The 16,467-nt window shown below is 29.1% G+C and overlaps 3 protein-coding genes across 6 annotated transcripts; all 3 read left to right on the top strand.

Annotated features, from left to right (window-relative positions):
• The first annotated feature begins 207 nt into the window (after window positions 1-207).
• Window positions 208-8,571, top strand: Cds (CDP-diacylglycerol synthase). Its single transcript, XM_089075100.1, has 10 exons — window positions 208-515; window positions 2,778-2,902; window positions 2,995-3,091; window positions 3,833-4,009; window positions 4,418-4,620; window positions 4,699-4,855; window positions 4,926-5,078; window positions 5,148-5,279; window positions 5,357-5,491; window positions 5,618-8,571. The coding sequence occupies exons 1-10, from the start codon at window positions 441-443 to the stop codon at window positions 5,699-5,701; spliced, it is 1,338 nt and encodes a 445-aa protein (XP_088931226.1). The 5' UTR covers window positions 208-440; the 3' UTR covers window positions 5,702-8,571.
• Window positions 8,572-9,207: 636 nt separating this feature from the next.
• Window positions 9,208-12,812, top strand: msl-3 (male-specific lethal 3). 3 transcript variants are annotated; one of them, XM_011649518.3, is made up of 10 exons: window positions 9,208-9,603; window positions 9,930-9,998; window positions 10,090-10,199; window positions 10,281-10,464; window positions 10,823-11,008; window positions 11,111-11,418; window positions 11,523-11,735; window positions 11,957-12,123; window positions 12,200-12,284; window positions 12,375-12,812. In XM_011649518.3, exons 1-10 carry the CDS (start codon window positions 9,502-9,504, stop codon window positions 12,460-12,462), a joined length of 1,512 nt encoding a protein of 503 aa, XP_011647820.2. In that variant the 5' UTR covers window positions 9,208-9,501; the 3' UTR covers window positions 12,463-12,812. The 3 variants fall into 3 exon arrangements, with proteins under 3 accessions (XP_011647820.2, XP_011647819.2, XP_011647818.2); XM_011649517.3 differs by having other exon boundaries at window positions 9,209-9,603; window positions 11,927-12,123; XM_011649516.3 differs by having other exon boundaries at window positions 9,209-9,603; window positions 11,924-12,123.
• Window positions 12,813-13,064: 252 nt separating this feature from the next.
• On the top strand, window positions 13,065-16,310 carry LOC105433979 (transmembrane protein 256). Of its 2 annotated transcripts, XM_011649513.3 has the most exons (5): window positions 13,065-13,325; window positions 13,563-13,685; window positions 15,498-15,651; window positions 15,741-15,862; window positions 15,941-16,310. In XM_011649513.3, the coding sequence occupies exons 2-5, from the start codon at window positions 13,581-13,583 to the stop codon at window positions 16,082-16,084; spliced, it is 525 nt and encodes a 174-aa protein (XP_011647815.1). In that variant the 5' UTR covers window positions 13,065-13,325; window positions 13,563-13,580; the 3' UTR covers window positions 16,085-16,310. The 2 variants fall into 2 exon arrangements, with proteins under 2 accessions (XP_011647815.1, XP_011647816.1); XM_011649514.3 differs by lacking the exons at window positions 13,065-13,325; window positions 13,563-13,685 and adding an exon at window positions 14,844-15,263.
• The last annotated feature ends 157 nt before the right edge of the window (window positions 16,311-16,467 follow it).

The following is a 16,467-nucleotide window of genomic DNA, read 5'->3' as shown; positions in this document are numbered from 1 at the left end:
TAGCATCATCGACACAAAACTTTAAGAACGTTCATCTATGTATCTTCCCCAAGTCGATGACTATATATCATTGATTAATCGAACCGCGCGCCGAACCGGGCCGAGTCAAGTCGACCGCGTTTCCCTTCCTTCCGCTCGTAATCGTCGTTTCTTCCCGCCCCTCCACCCGCTTTGTAATCCGCCGTTCGTCACGCGCAAGTGCAACGCGATGCGTGCAGGCGAGAGGAGAGTGGGAGGGACGCGCTGCGACGCATGCCCGTCATGTCCGTTCCGGCGCTCATCCGACTCCACCGAAATATGTAAATACGCGTTTGCGCGCGCACGCATTTACCTATCAGCGTTCCTCTCGTTCCGTATCTCTCGCATTTTATCGCCGCGTCGCGGGTGCGACGCGATCACGATTCTACCTTGACGAGTCACTCGGCGATCGGCCGCGAGCGATGTCGGACGTACGCAAGAGAACGGTCGGCGACGCGACATCATCGGCTGCGTCGCGGGATGTCAGCGACGATCAGGTAAATTCAGTCAACCAAGTTCCTGCCTCTTTTTCTCTCTCTGTCCTTTTTTTCTTCTCTCTTCTCTGGTTTTTTTCTCTTTCTTTTCTTCCTCTTTGTGCGCGGCGTACCACGGCGTCGGCGTTTATACGATCGTCCGTTCAACGGGTATCGATCTGCGCTGTTAGCGCGACGGGCGGTTATTTGTTGATAGGTATTTGACAGCTACACCAACACATCGCACGCTATTCCCACAGCCGTCGCGTGCGTGTGATACATGCCACGGATGTCTCACACACACACACACACACACACACACACACAGAGCGCGCTCGATTCTCGCATGCCATAGATAATCACGTATATACATGCGAAATGAATAATGCGTCTTCTCGGGGGTGGAGAAGGAGGAGGAAGAGGGCTGTCTCGGTGGTAGATCAGCTGCCTGACAAGCGAGAGAGATCCGGGTTGCTGTAGGTTAAAATAAACGCGGAAGAGATACAACGTTTTCCTCAATGATTTCTTATTTAATACTTCCGCCGGATTTTAGTTGATAGTTAACGTACATTAGCTATTAACTAAAAAAATTTTTTTAATATGTGTTAGACGTATTTAAACTAATTTCCTGTTTACGTTACACTTATTTTATAAAGAAAAAAAAACAGTAAAAATCAAAATTGAAATATGTGATAAAGGGAATTGTTTATTTGTTTGTCATGTGCACTTTGTCATGCACGTGTTTTTTTGCTGTTATTAATCAAATTTTATAGATAAGTAATTATAGATATGTATTACACAATGTGTTAATGATCAACGTGTGGAGCGTGTTAAAAAACGAGAAAAAAAATTGAAAAAACTGATGTTGAGTTCGCTGTGCGTATTGAATCATATGGAGCTTCACCATGAGAGGAAAAAAACGGGAAAAACCTTTAACCTTTAACGCATTTTTACTATCATACCCGTTCCTTTGTTTCCTATCACCTGATCCCGCGGCAATTGCGACGCTTACTCGACGTTTTTTAATTAGAAAAAAATGCCCTCGCGTGCCCTCGACCCTGTTGACGCGGTTTCATTTTCATATAACAGGTGATTTCCAGTCTACATTTTGACGTTTTGTCTTTTAATTTTGTTTAATTATTTCATTCTCTTTGATATTAAAAGGATGTACAACAGATATATTCCTTTAATATTAAAGAGGATGAAATAAAACGGAATCAAGAGATGAAAAAAAATTATAAATTGGAAAATAAATTATAAATAAATTATAAATAAATTATAAATAAATTATAAACTGGAAATCGCGTGGAGTCATGTGGAAATTAAATTGCGTGGAATGTGGAAATTAAATCAACATGTACATAAAAATTTACTTTATATTATGTGCATATTTGCACATAATATAATTATTTTAAAATAGTGCATATAATATGCACTATTTTAAAATAATTATACATATACTGATCGAGAAAAGGAAATATATTCTAACATTCGAAAAAATTGTAGTATTTAGAACGAATATATTCAATGTTTTATCAATTAATAGTAAAAATTTATTGCACATGTTGCAATTATTTTTCCATTATATTTTTCCATTAGTTTTTAAACCCTTGCACGCGGCATATATTATGTGTTTTGTAGCATGGAAAATTTTGGAATAATTTCACCTAGCTTCTAAATTTATAGTTGTTGAACTTTGAGTACATGCATATCTAAATATTAAAAATTCAACGATCATAAATACATTTTAAAGCGCACGCGGCACGTTACAAAATATAATCCGTATTATACTCGAAGATTTTAGAACAAATTAGAGTGAGAGAAATTAGAAGCAAAAGACGATGATAGAAAAATAATTTATATCAAATATTTGCTATTAATTAATAAATAAAACGCTGAAACTAAATTTAATTATATTTATTTATCTTAAATATACTAAAATTTCTTTGTAAACCAAAATTTATTTGCCTTATATAAAAGATGTAAAATTTTATATATATAAATAAAATAAAATTATTTGTGTACGTAAAATTTAAAAAATATAACATTTACATAATTTATGGAAATTTATGGAATAATATATACGTATTTTGTTATTCATTTATATAAATTTTAATGAATTTCTTGGATATTAATTAATATGTATTAATGTTTAATAAGATGTACATATAATAAGATGCACATGTGTGTCAGGATGTATGTGTATGTGTATGTATGTGTATGTGTTATAATGAAACTGTAACGCACAAGAATTTATATCAATTATTTCTTTGCTCTTTCTCTCAGAAAGAAGATGTCGAATCCGAAGATGATGCGAAATTGGAAGTAGAAGAGCTAGCAAAGACCTTACCTCAAGGAACTGATCATACTCCGCATATTTTAAATTCTGTTCTCTCCGGTCTTCCAGATCGGTAAAGAATACATTATTCTCGTGTTCTCGTTTGTAACATACAATTATTTGTTTTAATTTGACATAAATTTGTAACATTGCGGTTTCTTGCAGTTGGCGAAATTGGATAATTAGAACTATTTTTACATGGTTTATGATAGCTGGTTTTTGCCTCATTATTTATGGAGGTCCGTTAGCATTAATGGTAACGGTAAGTTTTTCTTTAAATATTTATACAATTAAGTAGTGTAATGTATTTTCTTAAATGTAACAAAAAATAATTTGAAACAATTACTTGTTCTTTAAAAGAAATACATTCCAGATTTTTCTGGACTTCTCCTCTTACAAAATTTTGTTCGAAATTTAATTTTTATATCATAAAAAGAAATAGATTTTTTTTATTATTTCAAGTACAGGAAATCGATAAGAGTGATATAATTCACCATTAGTATCCACATTTTAGACTCTTTACACACATAATACAATTCTTGGTGTCAAAAAGAATAACTTTTTCCTTTGGAAAACTACGTTTGAGCAGTAGTTTTAAATTAAAATTAATGAATGTTTTGTATTAAAATTAATGCACAGTAAAGCATGCTAAACACTGTTTTATCACTTCGGTTTCATTATTTCTGTAAACTATGATACAACTATGATACAAGATATAAGATATCATGCATAGTTATTATGAAGTTTAAATAACATTTTAATACAACATTACATATCTTTCACGCGCTGTCTCTGATTCTTATGTAATATAAAGCACTCATGCGTTATCTTTAAATTATCTTTATTTAGAAACTATTATTTAGATACAATTTTGTCACAGAAGAAAAGTTATTTCTTTTAGTACAAAAAATCGGATTGTATATTTTATGTGCGCGTATTCTAGAATATTCCATATACAAATGTAGTATAGAAGATTAACATTTATTTAAATCTCTTTTTATAGACATTGATTGTGCAAGTGAAATGCTTCGAGGAGATTATTAATATTGGATACGCTGTATATAGAATTCACGGTCTACCATGGTTCAGATCTTTATCGTGGTATTTTTTAATAACTTCAAATTACTTTTTTTATGGAGAAAATTTAATGGACTACTTTGCAGTGGTGATTAATCGAACGGTAAGTATTATTTCTTTTCCAGTTTAAATTAATAGATTATTTAAGTCAAGAATCACGAGATTCATAAAAAAGATATTAATCTTCACAATCTTATTAACTTGTATAAGATATAAATCTCTATGCGCAATTTTTCTACTGTACCATTTATTTATGTTTTCAGAAAGAAAAAAAACCCGTTTATAAAATGCATCTATATATCGTCAGTAGTATTAGTTTAAATCAATAATCAAACCTTGACAAGTCTTATCTCAATACTTTTGTTATGGCTTCGTTTTCTATTAGGTTTCCTTATTAAAGTTACTTAATACAAAAATAATAGAATAGAAAACATTAAGAATATATTGATATATATATATATATATATATAAAACATAAGTATAATAATTATAATTTTTATTATGTCTTCAGGGATATCTACGTGTGCTGGTTACATACCATCGATTTATCTCATTCTGTCTTTATATTGTTGGCTTTGTATGGTTCGTACTCTCGCTTGTGAAAAAATATTACATGAAACAATTCTCGCTATTCGCTTGGACGCACGTAGCATTACTTATTGTTGTGACACAAAGCTATCTTATTATTCAAAATATATTCGAAGGATTGATATGGTTTGTATATTATTTATTAAAACCATTATAAACATACAAATATTTATTTATTTTATTAATTGTATCAATTGTCTTTAGGTTTATTGTACCTGTCAGTATGATTGTCATAAATGATGTAATGGCATATATGTTTGGTTTCTTTTTTGGACGAACGCCATTAATAAAATTATCTCCAAAAAAGACCTGGGAAGGTTTTATTGGCGGTGGTATTTCGACTGTCATACTTGGATTACTGGTAATATATTTCATGCTAATAGCCAATGAAAATAAGATTGATTATGTGTTAATGTTGTATTGTTATTTAGATGTCATACGTTATGTGTCAATACCGCTACTTCGTTTGTCCTATTGAGTACAGCGAAACTCTAGGAAGAATGACTATGGATTGCGAGCCGTCGAGTTTGTTCCAACCACAAGAATATACATTGCCAAAGAGTCTTGAAGTGATATCAAGAATGGTAATATGATCTTTATATGAAATACTTTGTCAATCATATAGATGCTCAATCTTTTTTCAATATGTGCAGTTAAATGGAAAATCTACTTTGACGTTGTATCCGTTTATTCTGCATTCGTTGTCGATGTCATTATTCAGCTCTGTAATTGGACCATTTGGAGGATTTTTTGCTAGCGGATTCAAACGAGCATTCAAGATTAAGGTAATTTAATGTTATTAATTCATTTATCAAATTTATATATTATTATATTGATACCATTTTTTTTTACGATTTTACAGGATTTCGGTGATGTAATTCCTGGTCATGGTGGAATAATGGATAGATTTGATTGTCAGTATTTGATGGCAACATTTGTGAATGTGTATATTTCTTCATTTATCCATACTGCAACCCCTCAAAAGTTATTGCAACAGGTAAAATAGCAGAGAAAGTATAATTTATAATAAAAGTTTTAATAATAATATTGTTATCTTTGCATTATATATTAATACAAAAAATGAATTAATATAGTTCTTTAAAACATATATTTTCTTATTTAGGTTTATAGTTTGAAACCAGAACAACAGCTGCAACTTTTCCAAACTTTGAGAGATTCATTGGAACATAGGGGTATGCTAAATTAATATTTTAATAATCGATTTAAATAAAATCAATATTTTTTTAAGTTGAAGATGTATTTAACGGCAAAACTGCTGCAGGGATTATTTTTACCTATTAGAAAATATTAGAAAAGATTCTTTCTCATCTTTTCTAATATTTCAGGAGACGTTATACGCAAATGACAATGCAATCAGTATCAAATAATTATAATAATTTGTTAAACAATGACAATGAAGTTTATTTTGTAATTGTAGACATATAAGGATCATATCATAACATGATAGGACTGTCTAATTGAAAATCATTGTGGCCAGAGATGAGATTAATATACCTTCCTAATATCGGTTTTTTATCTTTTTATTTATTAATTATTTCTATTTATTTATTTTTTATTAAAAAAAGTAATGAATGAAAAAGGTAAAATGAATTTTGATATTGAAAAAAGAACTTTTTTGATGTACTCAATTCTCTATGTCGTTATTAAAATTATATTTGTTCATGCATTATCAGAATTATGCTGCACAAATCAATATTTGATGTGAATATTGAACTAAAAATTATAATGTATGCTATTTCTGTAATTATTATTTCTGGCCTCTAAAAATAAATTAATTGGATAGATCTATCATAATTTTAACTATTTTTTATGCATTCCATATTATATAGTCAAATTTCCATTGAATGTGATGGTTTATATTAAACTATGGCATTATTGGAAATATGACTGATATTTTTTGTCTAATAACCGAACCAAAGAAAGTCACATTATGAAGATCCTGTGTTATACATAGCAGCATTTATTTCAAAATTGCCTCTATATTCTAAAACACCCGCTTATTGGTTTTGAGTAGATTTTAAAAAATATAGGCAACCAAAAATACTATTTTCCTATAAAATACTCTGTTTAAATGAGATATGTTCATTTATAATAAGCAGATCTCAATACCTTTTCTATTTGTAATCGTTGTAACTGCATTTAAATCCCATACGACAGAAACGAATCTCGTTTGTATATATAATACATTTGTTTTTTTCCCTCAAATTAATATAAAAATGTTATAACAATTCTGTGAATAATTGTTTGAAGGAAAGGCATTTTTATTAAAGTTATAATGTTTATTGCTATGTATAAAGGAAAATTACCTTATTACTAAATTGTATACCTATATATATATATATATATATATATATATACTGTCGTTTTATTGTACGTAATGTTGTTAAGTTGAACGGTTCTACTTAGAAGTTTAGCATTATGCTTCTTTTTGTACATTATTCACCAATTAGTATAGCAGTAAAATAAAAAATATATTTATATTTATATTTTGTATATTGATTATTATTGCTTTTATTATCATAAATATGTATGGTATGCGACTATCCAAAAACGTTGAGTGAAAAGTGTTAAGTAGTGATGGACAGCATTTTTTTGAAGATATTTGAAATAAATAATTATATATTTGAATATTACTTTCAATTATAAAAATTTAAATTGTTTTTAAAAGCAAATTCTTTAAAAATCTTTATAGTTTTGAATGTTTAGAAAATTTTAATATTCAAATATCTGAAATGTTTAAAATTTTTGAAAATAAAGCTATTGTCTATATTTGTATAAAATAAAGAATTGAAGTAATAATGTTAAGTATTATAAGAAAAAAAAATATATTTTCAAAATGTTCAACATTTTGTAAAATCTTTTGATTTTGTATTATGTCATAAGGAATAACGTGTCCTGAATCTATTATTTCGCATTTAATTATAGATCTCAAAATTTTCCTACCGTAAATGTACCTGCATATTTTGTATAAAATAATATAAGCATCTTGCCTTTACATTGAATTATTATGGAATAATGATATAAATCATTTAGCCATTATTTTCGCGATTATAGTACTTATGTTATATCCATAATGCTAAATTTCAAAATACTGCGATCTTTATATAAATACATAAATATATATAGCACACATATAGTGAGAAAAATTATATATAATTAAATAATTATTTAGACATCATCGATTTCTGTTTATTAATCATCTGTTTATTAATCATCATTAATCATCATTAACTGGAAAATAGGGTAAGAGAATTAATAAACGGAAATGTCTGTCTATCATATGTTTGCATTAGTGTAGTGAACAATTCTGTGGTATATTGTATAATTGATAAAAATACAGTTACAAATATAAAAAAATCACACGCATATATATAAGCTACCATAATTTATCTAATTTGTCTTATCATGCAATATGTGAAAACTGGTTAAGAAATGATTTTAAGGACGGACAAATATTAGTTAAACTACTTTATTGTGCTCCCAATTAGTTTCGACTATCTATAATTGTGCCAATTATTGCTTGATAAATATATTCTTACATAAGTTATATATGCACTGAATTGATGTGGCACAATCAAAACTAGCTTTCTGTGATTAGATTAATTACATGTGCGTAAATTACATATGCGTTACATATTGTGTAAAATATACTCAAATCTCTAATTTCTAAATATAATCGTTATCATATTGAAATGGCGAATATTGCGCTTAGATTGATCAGAACTGTCCAGTCATTTTTTTACCTTCATCATCTTGCATTTCAAGTTTCATCTTTGAGTATTTCAGTATTGCTATTGTGATGATAATATATTTGTAGCTTCAGATTTCTTCCATTATTTTCGATATTTTCCGAAGCTACATCTATTAAGATTCGAGTATATTTTACAACGATGAAGCGAGTACAACGTATTTAATTGAAAACGCTAGGTTCGTAGATTTTTTAATTTTTAAACGTTTAATGATGTTTCTATAGAGGAAATTTATTAGGTATTAGATAATCAGGGAAATATATATAGATGAATGGATCAAACATATATATATATATATATATATATATACATACATATATATATATATACATGTATACATACATACACACATACACACATGTATATTTATTTAATAGAAAATATAAAAGAACAAAGATATATATATATATATATATATATATATATATATATATATAATGTATAGATGGAAGTTATTTGAAAAAAATGTTACAAATTACATAAAAATTTTAGATTCAAAATAACTTAAGTTTTAATATATAATGATATATTTGTGTAGTGATAAATAAAATCCTGGAAAATTAACGCTGTTATAATAAAAATACGAATATTTTATTAATATTTTATTGTTTTATCATTTCCGCTTATAGAATTATTTTATTTCATTACTATCTATATTACATTATTATTATATTACAACCCAATTCTTTTTAGGGTGAGAACTTTCTAAATAATGTAAGTAAGGTCTTATTTTTTTTAACTTTAAAATTTTTCTCTTTTATAGTCAATCATGTTCAAAAAATTTATCGCATAAATAAAATATTAATCTAATATTGTAAACTCATTCTAAATACAAGATTTTATGTTTACGAATTTCCTTCCTCTTTCTCTCTCTCTCTCTCTTCTTTTTTTTCTCTATTTTTGAGAAACTAGAAAAGTGATTGGCTATCGCGTTATCATGTTGTGTAGAAGGCTTAAAGCGTCTGAAGGCGTTTCAACTGTCAAATTAGCTAACTTCAAAAAAGATTACAAGGTCGAATGTGCCGGGAAAATATTTGTAGAATTGAAAGTAACGCAAACAAGAAATAAGTTGATTTGTGGTTAAAATAGTTTATAAAAATTAAGGTTATATGTTATATCGTCTAAACTTGATACTTGATATATCAAATACTCTTCCTCTTTTGCCAATTGTTTTATAGGTTATGTTTGTAATTTATGTATTTTAAATATCTATCTTACATTTCATTAAATATTTAAAATGGTGTCAACACGAGGGCCGAAATTCAAATTTTCTGACGGAGAGAAAGTATTATGTTACGAGCCAGATCCCACAAAAGCAAAAGTGCTATATGATTCGAAGGTAAAACACATTACTAGCTATACATGCATGTATGCATACATGTTTGCATTTAATTTACATTTTTAACAAATATTGTTGTACATATGCAAATGTAAATGTGAAACACAAATTAAATACTGAAATTAGCGAAAATGTTAAAGTGATTTGCAAAAATTAAAAGGAAGAACGCAGAAGTACAGATAATTTAAGGTTATAAAATTGAATAGAAAAGATTTATAAAATAAAATGATAAACCTATCTTATAAATTTTATAAGAAAATATAAGGAGTTTTGATCTATTATAGAAGCTTGCATTTCAAAGTAAATAATTGCAAAATTATTTGCAGGTCCTTGATGTCATTGTAAATAAAGATCAAAGAGGTAGAAAAGCTGTAGAATACCTTATACACTTCCAAGTGAGTTGAAAAAATTTTATTATGGTTATTTAATTGTATAAATTGTACTAAAGTATAGAGAAAAGATAAATATAATTTATTATTATATAAGGGATGGAATTCATCTTGGGACCGTTGTGTGACAGAAGAATATGTGCTTAAAGACACAGAAGAAAATCGACAGCTTCAACGAGATTTAGCACAAAAAGCGCAGCTTCAACTGTATGTATGTTTGAAATTCTAATATATAAAAATTTAATATGATTAATTATATATGAGTTGATGTTTAATTGAATGAAATAGAGGTGCTTATTTGTATCGACGTGAACGCAAGAAGAGAAGTCATAAGATGTCGGAGCGCTTAACAGAAACAGAACATCAAGAACCTCGTCGTAGAGCAAGAAGTGGTGGTAGCCGAGCGACGTCAGCTACAACTGGATCTTCCGAAGATGGTAGTTCGGGTCAGCATGCTGATTACGATACAGAGGTAGATATTTCCTTTGCAAGTGATTACAGAGTTGATCAAATGTTTCAGAAATTTAATCTCATGTAAAAATAAATATAAATAATTTAATAAAATTTAAATTAATAATTTGTGTACTATTGCCAAAAAATGCAAACATTACAATGATATATAATTCAGGAAATTCTAAATTCTAAATTTCTATTTTACTTTGTTTAATAGACTTTTTTGTAAAATTCTGAAGATTATGAAATCTATTAAATAAAATAAAAGATATCTATAAAACAATAAGAAAAATTTGTAGTTATTGACAAGATTACAATAATTAAAAAATTTACAATAATACAGCAAAGTTTATAAAAATTAGATACATAATTTACAGGAAGTAAATACAGAAGAAGATACAGAAAGTAGTTCTGATTACATGGGTGAAACAAGTGACGATGAAGATAGTGGTGGAGGTAGCCAGTCTGGAGCAAGTATGAAACCAGGAGTTGATCTTGATATAGGTAGTACATTAAAACGGATTTTGGAGCTGGACTATGATTTAATAACTAATAAAAACAAGGTTAGCATAAGTTAATAATTATATCTATTATCCTGCAATTTATATTATATCATTTCATTCTTAGTCTTCAATTTATAATTGAAATATTAATATTTATTTCAGCTTGTTGTACTCCCTGCACAACCTACTGTGATAAATATTTTAGAATCTTGGGTACAGCATTTTACCACAACGCAGTTGACAAATATTCCAGACAAACCTCAACGAAACAAAACGAATAATACAATAGAAAAGACAGTGAATGAAGTGAATATATGCAGAGAGGTCGCGGATGGCCTACGTATATATTTCGATTTTACGTTACCTCATCTTCTTTTGTACAGACAAGAAAAGGAACAACATAATTCCTTGAAATTTTCTTTGCTGAGTAATGAAGAACCAATTAGTATCTCGAAGGAGGAACCAATTGAGTAAATATATTTTCTTCTTTTATACCAATATAATGATTAAATTTCTTAAGAGATTTATTAATATTTACCGTTTGTTTTAATAAAAAAAACTTTTCCGTTATAAGTATTCCAGAAATACCTGCAAAAGAAGATTTTGAAGATACGGAATATGCTCATTTGCCACCTTTTCAAGAACATGATTCAGAGATGGATACTACAAATAAGCCATCCAGCAATTCTAAACGAAGACTGCGATCATGTCGTGTAAGTTCCGTTGATGAAAGCCGGCAATTAAGATCTTACGACGAAGGAAAGCAAGATGGTGGTAATTTATCAAGGTAATAATTGAGTTGTTTTTTGCCATAAAAGTTTTGTAAATTATTTATTTCTTTCTAACAATTATTGTTTTTTTCGAGAATTTTTTTTTTTAATTGTGTGAAATGATTGCATGATGTAATAAGAATTTTTGCTTCTCTGACTTTTATTTGATATTAGATATAACATTTTTATGATTGTTTTGTTTTAGTAGCATAGCAAGTACAAGTTCCCGTTGTTCTAGCCCGCGAGGTGTAACATTAAGAATGCCGCCTGTTGTTACATCCGCTCAAGTAAATACTTTACTTCAACAGTCGAATAAATGGAGGCTAATGCCTCAAGTTTCAAAACAAATCGAAACTCCGAGTCCTTCTACTTATTATGGTGCCATTCATTTAACTAGGTTATTCGGTAAGTCGTCGTCTTATATTTTATAAAAATACATGTGTCACAATATTATAAAAAGATTGATTTTTTTCAATTTCAGTTAAGTTACCAGAACTATTACAATCCACAGATATATCGAATAAAAAATTGAAAGTACTTTTAAAATATCTTGATATGTTTTTAAGGTATGTACAATAAATTATTAATGATTTTTTTATAATCTAAATGTCATTTCTTATATGAGAAAGTGTCTTAATAATATAATATGTTTACAGTTATCTAGAAATGCATAGGGAATGGTTTGGAGAACAATTTTACATGCAAATAGATAGTCGAATAATACCACAAACAAGTAATATTTAACATTTTAGTACAAAAATGACAATTTTGTGACTATTACTATTTTTCTATCGAATCTTTTTATATAATATTACATTATGTGTTTGGACAAAATTCATGATAAATTGAAGAATAACAATAGTAAATAAAAAATTAATAAAAATAAAATTTAAAAAAAAAGAAAAATAAAAATAACAAGCTTGTTTTTGTTTGTTGTAAAAATATTAAAGAGTATCAAAAAAGAATTTTATATAATTTTTTAATGTAATTATGTTAGATTATTAAAAATTGCTGCAAAAATTAAAATTATTTCCATTTTACTGCAAAATGTATAGAAAATTCAGTAATAAAATATAAAATATTTTTTGTCATTACCTCCGTTATGTTTTTTTTCCTTCCTATTTTTTTCATATACATGGAATTGCATCCGAAAATTAACACTTGCATAAATTTTTTTGAACATACATTTAATTAGTAAAACAATGAAATTTCTAAGAGTTCTCAGAAATTCACTATTTTATAATCAAAATGTTCAAAAAATTTGTAGACAAATAAAATATTAATCTAAGTGCAGAAAGTGCAAAAAATATAGATCAATGTAAGGCCTCTTTCTTTTTAGGGCCACCACTTAACTTAATCGGTTATTTTAATGGAATTGACCAATCGCAAATTGTCCGTAAATTTAACAACAAATACGGGCAATTCCAATGAAATAATCGGCCGATTACATTAACCGAAGTTGGTGTGACTCCAAAAAGAATAGGCCCAACTAGCAGGAACACATGACGTAGCGTTTTTTTCCAAAATGGCACATTCCTGATCGCTCGGTTAGGTTAGGTTATCACCGGTGATACGCAAATCTTTCAGCAGTTCATTCCTGTTTATTGGTAAGTACAATCAGATGAATAAGCAGTATCCGGTGCGTTTGCATTTGACAATATCTTTTATCATTCAAACGAAATATCTCTTTATTCGTGTCATTAATCGCATGGTTTAAGCTGCTTTGACGTTCGCGAGGAACGAGTCGCGTGTCGTCGAGTGTCTTCGCGAATGCATCCGCACTGGGCACCATTTTCCATTTTAAATGTACGCAAATTGACACTCGACCTGTCTCTTGTGCGCAGTGACACGCGACTCGGGATATGGGCCTGCAGGACGTCGTGTACACGGCGATCATTACACCGTTCAATGTTCTTCACAAAACGAGCGCGGGAGCTGCCTCGTTCGCTTGGAACGCGGCTTCGTCGGTGAGCTTATCGCGCACTTTCTCTTCACATGCCTTAGCGAATCAATACGAATCCTGCTCTTGTTTTCGTATGTACACTTTATATCGATCGTTATACCTACCTGGGACTAAATGATTTTTTTCTTTTTAATATACTTTGTTGTATCAAGAAGTGGCACATTGCCAAATCGCCAAAAATATGAAACATTTTAGACATCTTTTGGACATCTGTCTAAGATACTTTATATTTTGATTTGGACTTTGTGTTGTCACATGTTGGGAAATTAACAGCAAAACTAACTGTCATTGGCTATGACTCATTTACCTCGACTTTCGATTTCAGTTAAAAGTTTTATAATCTTAAGATAATTTTCAGCCTCATCAGCCAAGTTGTTTATTATTAAAGATATATCGGCTGCACAAAGTTACTATAGATGTCGCGAAAAGTTAATGTTTAAAGTATAAGAATAATCACAATTATGTATATCAAATGAATAATTTAAAAACAAAATGTGTTTTCTCTATAAGAATCAATGTAAATTTAAAAATTAGATCATTTTTGAACCGTTCAAGAATTGATTTTCATACAAATATTTAAATAATAAAACAATTTATAAAATCCTTATGCTTTTGCTAATGTTTTGATTTATAACACACGAACTTTTACGAAATTTTATTGCTTATAATTTTTGATGTGTCGTTAATTTGATATAGACATACTTTTTCTCATAAGTTGATTTTAATTAAATTTTGATTTCTATAATTGATAATTAACTTATCAAATTATATCCATGCTATTTTGTTAATATAAATAGAAGTATTAATTTATGTTGTATAACATTTGATGAAAATTTCAATTAGGAACTAATTGTTTGCTTTAAGATAAATTAATTGTAAATTAATTTACATTAAGCTAATCACAGTTTGATTAAAACAACCTTATTATTTACAATCTAAAATTAAGGTCAGATGTATGAAGAATGTTTCCAAGCACTGCAGATTAAGAATTCGTTATAGCCATATTTCTAATTATATAATTCGTTATTCTTCATCTTTTTCTTTTCTATTGAACAAAAAAATTTATAATTTTTTACTCATATTAACAAAATAGCAAGTATTATTTAATAAATAATATCTATCATTTAATTGCATTTTTCTTTTTCCTCTTTTATGTATATACTTTTTAATATACTATTTCATTGCTTTCATCTGTGATGATAATTAAGACTCGAACACAATGGAAATACAGAATAAGGAATTCTATAAAAAATTTCTTTCAATCAATAAAATATCTTAATATTTCTTGATTGCAGATTGAAGTATAGTTTCTCATATGTCGAAATTTCATTCCTTATTCTTTTCATTATGTTTGAGTTCTTACAGTAAAAAATCAGCACGCTTATTCGCTGACATGCTAGTTACTGTAGATGTAGCAACATAAAGTAGAACCAATTACACACCTGACAACTTTGTTCAGTGCAATAGTTACTATGCATTTTCCAATACGCAAACAACGCATTGGCAGCCAATAAATTTTTTTATATCGTTTGCATTGTGCACTATCATGTCTTGCATTCGTTTTACCATAACGAGTTTTCACGTAAGTAGTTTTAAATATTTATCTGGTTATATAATGCAACTATTAAGCATAATTTAAATGTATTAGTAACAATTCTTTGTGTTAGAAACTGGTAATGCAAATTAGCAGTATAAATTATTTGTTAACTTATTAAATTATTAATAGTTCTGAGAACACGAGAGTACGATGTTGTTTGTGGAAAATCGTTTATATTTTCATGAAAGTTAATAATGTGAAATAATTATGACCCATCAGGCGGGTAATTACCTGGGTGTGAAACCGAAAGTCGAGGTAAAAATGCCAGCACCAGTACCTTTATGGAAATTGGCTGCGGCCAGTGGTCCATATGTGAGACTTGCAGCTCTTAGCGGTGCGGCGGCTGTGATTCTCGGTGCCATTGGATCCCACCGTAAGTAGGCTCGATATAATCATGTTTGCATTATCTTAAACCTGTGTTTGTTAATGCAAGATTCGAATCAATCCCTCTCTATTTCGCAGGACATTACACTAAAGACGAAGTAGGGCAGGAACAACGTCGTATCTTCGAAACGGCGAATCGGTATCACTTCATACACACTTTGACCTTGCTGGGATTACCGCTATGCAGAGTCCCAGCTGTGGTAACTTGATTGTCGCTACCAATCCGCAATTGTATCAATATCAGAATTGCGCAATAATTTCATGCATTTTTGTTGTAGGCTGCAACATTCTTGATGTCCGGGATCATACTGTTTTGTGGTAGCTGTTATTACACCGCGTTTACTAATGACAGACGATTCAGCGCAACTACACCAATCGGGGGATTTTGTTTTATACTGGCATGGTGCAGTATGTTTCTGTAATGTAAATATTATTGTAAAATAAGCTTTTTCATACTGGTTCAGCAATAATACACGATATAAAAAAAGGGGGGAATACTTAGCAGTATGTTAAAGATTTACAAAAGAAGAAACATTTACAAAAATATAACTTTTGAACATATGAATGTAATTCGGCAATTATAGATTGATTTTATTTCTAGAGAATAAGTAAACATAAATAAAAAATATAATTTTGGGATTATTAAAATGGATTTTAGATATTTCTTAGATAACGGTGGCCTCTTGTTGCAATCCTTGATGTGTTTCGTTTGATGCGTTTGATGCGAAAGTACATTCCTTTGGTTAGTAAATTTATGTGATACCTGTATGTTTATTGAAGGCTTTTAAAGAAAAAAAATAAACAA

This window comes from Pogonomyrmex barbatus, unplaced genomic scaffold, assembly GCF_055798465.1.
Source record: "Pogonomyrmex barbatus isolate J1 unplaced genomic scaffold, ASM5579846v1 scaffold18, whole genome shotgun sequence".
Classification (NCBI taxonomy): Eukaryota; Metazoa; Arthropoda; class Insecta; order Hymenoptera; family Formicidae; genus Pogonomyrmex; species Pogonomyrmex barbatus.
The sequence above is the reverse complement of the archived record's forward strand: the minus strand, read 5'-3'. Positions and strand labels throughout refer to the sequence as shown.